The sequence below is a fragment of the Silurus aristotelis genome (assembly GCF_946808225.1).
Source record: "Silurus aristotelis genome assembly, chromosome: 5".
NCBI classification, from domain to species: Eukaryota; Metazoa; Chordata; class Actinopteri; order Siluriformes; family Siluridae; genus Silurus; species Silurus aristotelis.
Genome location: NC_139578.1, coordinates 4,181,954 through 4,191,021, shown reverse-complemented (window position 1 = coordinate 4,191,021; position 9,068 = coordinate 4,181,954). Strand labels below are relative to the sequence as shown.

At 36.0% G+C, this 9,068-nt stretch overlaps 1 protein-coding gene across 1 annotated transcript; it reads right to left on the bottom strand.

Moving 5' to 3' along the window:
• Positions 1-5,918: 5,918 nt before the first annotated feature.
• LOC310726961 (hatching enzyme 1.2-like) lies at positions 5,919-7,107 on the bottom strand. The gene is made up of 4 exons (XM_083542980.1): positions 7,048-7,107; positions 6,688-6,828; positions 6,482-6,599; positions 5,919-6,343 (listed from the first exon to the last, which is right to left on the bottom strand). The coding sequence occupies exons 1-4, from the start codon at positions 7,076-7,078 to the stop codon at positions 5,956-5,958; spliced, it is 678 nt and encodes a 225-aa protein (XP_083399106.1). The 5' UTR covers positions 7,079-7,107; the 3' UTR covers positions 5,919-5,955.
• Between the last annotated feature and the right edge of the window lie 1,961 nt (positions 7,108-9,068).

Genomic DNA, 9,068 nt, shown 5'->3' with positions numbered 1-9,068 from the left:
TAATGAATACATTTGGCTTTACTGGTACAAACAATATCCTAACAGCACACCACAGTTTTTACTGTATAAAGGTGCAAGATCAAGATCTAGTCAGGGTAGCACTCCTGATGATCATCGATTAGAGTCCAAAACTACCAGAGACTCTACTGAACTTACTATCAGAGGTCTAAAGCTCTCAGATTCTGCTCTCTATCACTGCGCTCTAAGAGTAGGAGCACAGTAATACAGAGTCAGTGAAAGGCTGCACAAAAACCCATCAAAGATTTTTTCTTTACCTACTTGTTATCAGTAAACCACAGACACAAACAGCATTTGTGGTAACAGATGCAGCTGAATGGAACAAAAAAAATAAAATAAAAAGTGATTAAAGATGGCAAATACACATCAATCACATTACATTCACAAATATACAGTTAGAGCATTTATCAGATTCTCTTATCCAGAGAGATGAACAAAAGTGTATTGAAGGCTCTATGAATAAATAAATCGAGACTGGTTCACTAGGTTTCAAACTGAGGATACCATCAGGGTAAAAAGTCTGTAGGGAGGAATTTTAGCACACTTTCTTTTTAATACATAATGACATAAAACAAACAGGGTAAATAAGTGCTAGTCTGCTGGAATTGACTTTTATGCCCCATTTTAATACTGATTATTTATGAATTATTTTAATATACTCCCTCAAACTAAAAATAACTCAAATGTAATTTTTATACACTAAACTACACTATTTCCCTTCTACAAGATAAATTAATAAAAAGTACCATTAAAGTGATTTTTGTTAATTCAAAGGTGCTTGTTTTTGTGATGTGAGTGTGAATTAAGCAAATCTCTCAACATAGATTAAAAATACAATGAGAATTTCTCCATGAAGTCAAAGTTGCATAAAACCTACAATTTAACTTTAAATGTTCACAGTCACTGATACTGTGAAGTGATGATCTGTACACAGTTACACTACAACAGCAGCACTTCCTGGGTGGGGTCTTCTAGAGACGTGTTCCCTCATGTGTAAAGTTCAGCACATACAGCACTATTATACAGAATCCTCACAGAGCTGTGTTCAGAAATGACTCAACTCTACACCTTACTGTACATAGTGAGATACACAACACTGATTCTCACTGTAGTTACAGGTACTTCATATTAATTTTTTAATTAGTTTTATTATAGAACACCAAATGCATTTTCAATATTAGTTTATTGTTTGTTTTGGTTTTGTTTACAAAAGAGATTCATTTTATGTCACTTTTATTCATTCATATTTTCTTCTTTACAGCAGGCAGTTTTGCAGATAAAATTGGGCCGACAGATGAAGATGCCAATATTATAGGAAATGAAACAGACACTGTTACGCTGAAATGTTCATATGAATCAAGCAGTGAAAACATTCGTCTTTACTGGTACAAACAATATCCTAACAATGAGCCACAGTTTTTACTGTATAAAGGCGCAAGGTCTTATAGTTCTGCGAGCACTCCTACTGACACTCGATTACAGACACAAACATCCAGAGACTCTACTGAACTTACTATCAGAGGTCTAAAGCTCTCAGATTCTGCTCTCTATCACTGCACTCTAAAAGTAGGAGCACAGTAATACAGAGTCACTGAAAGCCTTTACAAAAACCTAACAATGGAATAGGAAGCTTCTAAAACAACAACAGATTAAAGGTGTTCATTTTATCAAATTGTCAGTTAACCACAGACACAAACAACATTTGTAGCAACAGATGCAGCTGGAAGAAAGATAAAAGAATAATAAAGGAGTAACTCTACAATTTTCATCACAACAGTCTACAAATATATTTACATCTTAAATGCTCCAAAATATATTTAATGACATTTCCAGATCTATTGTGTCCGGTGTTACTGCTCTAAACTGTGTGGAATTAAATTTATTTAGACTAGTAATTATTCCAGCACTGCTCGACTGGTCCCATCATCTCTCAGGGTAAGTGGTAGATGTACATCAAGACTCTTTTCTGTTCTGGCAAAGAAGTTGTGGAATGAACTTTTCCTAGATGTTCAAACAGCTGAGTCACTGTGTGTCTTCAAATGACAGGTGAAGACCTACAGTACCTCTTCAGTGACAGGAAATCCAGCTGCACTGTACAAAAACCCTGACACAGTTTTGTTAAAGTATATTAAAGCAAGTTCTGACAAATATTTGGAGAGGTTTAAATACCCTTTTTAGGTATTCTCTCTCTCTCATGTTTATAAAGAGAATATATTGTAGGTACATGCTGCATGTTAAGAAACAACATTAATTCTTTAGTAAATACTCTACATTAGTCATTTCAGTGGAAATGCCTGTCCCAGGATCTCCAGAGTGTGAGGTGTGAATACACACTGGATGAGATATCAGTCCTTTGCAAAACTTAATGCACAAACCCTTTCACACTCTCATTCACACTTCAATTTATAATAGCAAATTTTCTATAGTCATGTTTTTTAGAAACCCACACAGACACGGGGTGAAAACACAGAACTGCACACAAACTGACAGTTACTTCAGCACACACACACACACACACACACACACACACACACACACACACACACACACACACACACACACACACACCATCATTAACCTGGAGAGATTCCTGCTGAAGTGCACCTCATCCTCAAATCCCTCTTTCTCATGAAAACATCCCTGAGAGCTGCCTATCATGTAATGCTGACTGAGAAATCAGAGCTAGAATTGTGTTCAGGGCTGAAGTGTGATTTCTTTTCACTGTGAATGTCACACTTTCATCACATTGTTGCATGTGTGGTAAGTTGGAGGAAATATTATCAATATTAGACTGTGGTGTTAAGCTGCTCCTAGTAGATGGATTCCTGACTTTAAATTGCTCCTGGGTTTGAATACGTTAGCAATGTGTTTATGACTTGTAGGTGGAAGTAAATATTTATTATTAGTTGTTTGTATGTTTGCTTTTTTGCGTTGTTTTTTCGTTTATAATTTAGAGATTTATTTAGAAAGTTTATGATGTGTGTTAAGTTTCTGAACAAATCTCTAAAATAACTGAATTATCTTCATTTTACATTTAGTTTAATTATTTGATAAAAAAAATAAATAAAGAAGGAGTCACATGCTACACTTATCACCCACATCTGTTTCCTATTTCACCTAATTAGTGTTGTCTGGATGTTCTCATCTGCTTGTTTTTATCCTTCCTGGACAGTCATTGTTTTCCTTAAGTTTGTGGATTTCATGTCTATGTTTTATGTAAATAACTGTTTGTTGTGTTTTCTCAAATGATTCGATTTTCTCCATGAAGCAAAATTTCATGTGTTTGTTATGATCTTTATTTAGGATATTATGGTTATTATTATATGATATTATATGATATTAACCTATTATGGTTTATATATTGTTGATGGAAAAATAATTTTACATCAGCACTTCCTGGGTCAAGTCAAGTCAAGTCAAGTTTATTTGTATAGCGCTTTTCACAACAGACATTGTCTCAAAGCAGCTTTACAGAAAACAACAGTGAAGGTGAATGGTGTGCGTTTGTCCCTGATGAGCAGCCGTGGCGACAGTGGCAAGGAAAAACTCCCTTAGATGATATGAGGAAGAAACCTTGAGAGGAACCAGACTCAAAGGGGAACCCATCCTCATATGGGTGACATCAAAAGTTTGGTCATAAATCTTTCAACAATACAGAACAATTTGTGATCATCATAGATCCAGCATCAGCTTCTCCATGCCAGGGCCTTTAAACACTCGGCATCTACTTCTCCATGATCATCCATAGGTCCATAATCTTCACGAGGTGGGACGTGACTGGAGCTGGCCAAACCTCAGGAAGCCTCGGGATGGGGAGAGAAAGAGAAGCAGTGGAGAGGAATTAGCGTAGCTGCTGTTCATGATATTAACAGCACAAGTTGATAATGTGCAACTTTATTGGGTGTGGCTTTCTAGAGACGTGTTCCCTCATGTGTAAAGTTCAGCACATACAGCACTATTATACAGAATCCTCACAGAGCTGTGTTCAGAAATGACTCAACTCTACACCTTACTGTACATAGTGAGATACACACCACTGATTCTCACTGTAGTTACAGGTACTTCACTTTCACATTCAATTCTCTTTTTAATGTATTGTATTATTTTCATGTTTGCATTAATATTTTTTATTTTTATTTCTATGAATGTACACAAATATATAAAAAATACACAATTCTCAAATGTGATTATTATTTATTTTTCACAGTGGGCAGTTTTGCAGATAAAATTTGGCCAGTGGACAAAAATGCCAATGTTTTTGGAAAAGAAACAGACACATGAGCTCATGTGAACATGATGAAACAGTTCATATGAGTCAAGCAACATTAACATATTGTTTTACTGGTACAAACAATCTCCTCACAGCGCACCACAGTTTTTACTCATTGTAGGTGACACTGCCACTGACACTCGATTACATTCAGACTCAACCAGAGACTCTACTGAACTTACTATCAGAGGTCTAAAGCTCTCAGATTCTGCTCTCTATCACTGCGCTCTTGGAGACGTAGCACAGTAATACAGAGTCAGTGAAAGACTGTACAAAAACCTAACAATGGTTTATATGAAGTGAATAAAACCACAGATTAAAGATAATCCTTTTACCAGTGTATCAGTCAATCACAGATAAGAACAAATGTTGTTGTATAATGCAGCTGGAAGAAACAGAAAATAAAAAGCACACTTCAAAAAAAGTTCACTTCAAACACACTAAATTATTCATGATTCAAAAGTATTATATTGTATTTTGAATTAGAATAAATCTTTCCTGTCAGTTTTCTTCATGAATCCTCATAATTGTTATGCATCAGTTGATCAATCACTAAAGTAACATATTTATCATGAATGCACACACAAATGCATGTTACTTTATGGATTTTAGTTAATGCAGTCTATTTTGTATGTAGTCTTTTTGTTGATTATTAATAAATCCCAGTGTAGAGTCTGGCGGTGTGCCAGAGGCGAGAGTTGACTTTATGTAATGGCTATTTTTCAGGGTAAATAATTAGGGTTAGAAATAAATGTTAATATGATAGAATTTGTATCACAAACTGAAATACAATTAAAAAAATAAAAATAAAATAGAGACATCACTTGTACCAAAATCCACAAAAATTGAGTCGATTCTCAAATGATTCATTTAGATAAAGGAGCAATAGGAGTATTTTAAACTCCTTTTTTTTTTTTTTTTTTTTTTTTTTTTTTTTTTTTTTTTGTCTTCTGTATTTTTCGGGGTAAAAAAAAATCAATATAATAAATAAAAAAGGTTGCAAAATCGATTCGATCCAAATAAGTCATAAAATTAGTTTTCATGGTACAGTTTCCCACTTTCACACTCTTTTATTGTGAATAAAATATGGCTTTATGAGATTTGTAAATTAGTGCATACTGGTAGTATTTACATTTTACACAGTGTCGCAAATTGTTTGGAGTCGGGGTTGTATTCTATCAAGGTCTCAAATGCTTCATTAATATCAAGCAACATGATTAATGAGGCACAGCCCTGATCAGAGACCAATACCAGTTTATTTACCACTTTAACCAGCGCCGTCTCTGTGCTTTGATGTAGTGTAAATCCTGACTGATACATTTCATGATTATTATTCTTATGTAGTCATGAGAAAAACTACTGTGATTATTTATTATGTTAAATGTAATTAGACACCTCTAAGTTCCTGTAAAACTGATACCAAATGATATTTAATAAATTCACTGAACACAAATGATATTCAGGTTCAGACATTGATGATTTGACAATAATTGTTGTAGATTTATGAGTGTAGGATACAGATTTATGTTATTTAGATTTAAGAAATAAAAGTACAGAGAAAGTCAAACATGATTGTAGCCATTTTATTGCATCATTACATACTTGGTGCTGTATGTTAACTGCAATACGATTCTAAATTTAAATCAAGGCAAACATTCTGGACACGTTCAGCACTTGTAGAGAATGTTGATCCTCTTAATGTCGATAGTGGAAAGCTCTTGTCTCTGTCCAATCATCACAGAAGGATTAGGAATAGGGGTGATGGTGTCCAGACCATTCATGGAGAAAGCTGTGTTTCCATAGTGCATCACAGAGGAGTAGTCGTACGTCGTGTTGAGGTTATTGGTGTTCATCAAATCAAAATTAGATGTTGTTGCTGGGTCGATGTTTTCCCAGTTGATGGTGACATATTTATCACGGTCACTTCTAACGTGCTCGTGGTAGAAACCGAGTGCATGGTTCAACTCGTGCTCGACGACGCCGTGGTAAACACAGCTGAACCTGCTGAGAGAGACGACCTGAGAACCGCCTGTTTTGCCCACGTAAGAGTAGCAGCTGAGAGGAAAGAGAGCAGATGTAATGAACTGACTGACACTTATGTCAACATACAAGTAAAGAATTTATAAAGTATAAAGAACGTCAAAGTTATAACAAGCATGAATAGGGAATGTTAAACAAGTTAATGGAGCTCACCCATCATTGCTCTCGATCTTGATGTAGTCAGTTTCACGTGTTCTGGGAACAAAACGAATGCAGGTTTTGTTGTGGAAACTCGCCATGGCATTAGCAATTACAGTTGTATCAGAAGAAGCTGTGAAGAAAATGGCCAATGCATTAATAAGAAATAAGTAAAGATGTGATGTACCTGAGTAATGTGAATTAAACGATATATTACTTACAGAAATCTGAGCTCAATGTGTAAGGAACCTTCACCAAGCCATTTGAAGACTTTTTCCAAAAACAGTTGTTGTAGAGGCAGACCAGAGCGTTCCTACTTCTTTTTGCGAGTATGTCTCCCTCCAGCAGCAGTTTACTGGATCCTTCATACAGAGAAACAGAAAGAGATAACCTGCTGATGATTTAGAATCAAATACAGTTCTTGCCAATAAATCTTTGGCCACCTGAATTTCTGTCACTAATGCACACAACATTTAATCAAAAGAAATCATAAAAAAACATCTTAGAGCAGGTCTATTCCCAAATTTACATAGCAGTAATGATGCTGGTCAAGTGTGGTTGAGATCAGCAAGTTATCAGACCTTTGTTGATGGTGAGAATCCTAGTTGTCATGTCCTCCCCGTCAGGTTGGGTAAGATAGAGCGCTTGTGAGAAGCCAAGAATCAGGGCTATAATGGAGAGAGAAGCTCTGGACTCCATGATGATTCAGTGTGTACAGATGATCTGGATGCTCCTTCACCGTTGCTGGATGACTGCATACTGCCATACCTGACGTTTTATACACATGGACACACATCAAAACAACATGGTGTAGAATTTTAGGAATTAATGGAAGCCATTAGAGTTCATTGTCTAGTGTGTGGAACTAAAGGGTGGACCCTCTGAACAACACTTACTGAAGCTGTGCTGGATTCAGGAGATTGTTTAGAGATTCTGTACTAATGGACGGAGTGTAGCTCTTAATGTTTGATTATTTGTCTATGTTGTAGTGTCAATACCAAGGGAGTGACTTGTGTATGTTTAGGACTTACTGTTTACGTCAAGATAAACAACCTGGAAATCTTACAACATGTTTTTGGACTAATTCTCCATTCTAACAAGGAGAGAAATGTAACCTCTATTGATAAGGAGGAAACGCAGTTTAAATGCATCTGTTCTCTTTTACTATACAGAAGCAGGATCTGCACATTATATTTATTTATATATCCAGTTCATTGTTCAGGTAGAGTCAGTTGGAGTTGCTGCTTTGGCTATAATGGAATCTGTAGAGTTACTGGCAATATTTAACTCTTCTTGTGAACTATTAATGACGTGAAGCTATACCCTTTTCCTTCCTCAACTCATTTATTTTCCCTCAACAAATATAGTAACTCATCTCTTTTTTCTTACAGATGCCTCTCTGATGTGGGCAGAACAGTTGGTGTTCTGGTGGTCAGTCTCAGCAGATGTGGTTGTGGTTACTATGTTATTGTACCATGGTAAGATTGGATATTGATTCTGGAAAGCAAATAGTAGGATTTTTAGGCTGTTTATTATGAGTTAAACATTAAGCTCTTTAAATATACAAACCCTCTAAAAACACTTTACAAACCTTATACAAACACTCCCTAAAAAGAGCAACAACGTCAGCTGATTTTAGTTCAGTGGTGGGCTGTCTGCTGGCCTAAACACTATCAGAAGCAATGACCTTCATTTACAACCTAAATTCTAATATCTGTTTCATTAAATTGTATTAATTTATTTCCAACAGTTTATTCTTTTCATTTTGTAGCGTTTGTCTTGGCTGCACTGCTTCCAGTACGTGTGTGTGGATGTTAGATTTTTTGTCCAATCAGATTTTAGCCTCTATGTGCTGCCATGTGAATCTAATCTGCCCAGGGCCTTCACAATCAGTACTGCTGGCCTTTTTACCTTAGTCTCTATTGGTAATAAATCTATTTCTTTAACCAATCAGATTTCAAATTTACCTCACAGGATACAGAATACAGAATAACATCAGCATTTTTCCGTCCTCTGATTGGTTGGTCAGAGCGAAACTGTTACAGCCAAGTTCGACTGGCAAAACATGTCTGTAGTGCTCTGCACACATTAATACATCCAAGTTAGTCTTTTTTATGCCTACGGAGGAAGATAAATTTATTTAATCTCGGAAATACTTAAAAATCAATTTTCAAGAAAAGCAAGACACCATGAGCGGTACCACTGAGGAGTGGTGCAAATTATGAGTATGCATCTCTGGTGAGTAGGTTGTATTGTATTAATTTTCAAATGTTTTTGTCATATTTTTAGAAAGTTTTTAATCTGAGCTGCTCCAGATGATGTAGGTGGCACAGTTGCGGTTGTAGTGAAGAGGTGTGGAGCTTGCTTTAGTAAAATGGTATTCACCCTCAATATGAAAAATGCCTCTCTCTCTGTAATGGCATGCATTGTTATACAGTGGAACCCGGTTATCTCGCCCTCGGTTACCTCGACAACCCTATTAAGTCGACGTTTTTGAAGTGGAACCGCCAAATTCTCGCATTTTTTATCGGTTATGTTGACTTTTTTTATGTCGCCGAAACCTGATATCTCGAGCACAAGGGGGGAAAAATTTGCCATTTAA

What these genes read in the sequence shown, in the direction of transcription:
- LOC310726961 (XM_083542980.1), bottom strand. Translation starts at nt 7,078, where the DNA reads ATGACAACTAGGATTCTCACCATCAACAAAG. An exon ending in CACATTGAGCTCAGATTTCT is followed by an intron (nt 6,600 to 6,687) that starts GTAAGTAATATA and finishes TTTTCTTCACAG; the next exon opens with CTTCTTCTGATACAACTGTA. An exon ending in AAGATCGAGAGCAATGATGG is followed by an intron (nt 6,344 to 6,481) that starts GTGAGCTCCATT and finishes CTTTCCTCTCAG; the next exon opens with CTGCTACTCTTACGTGGGCA.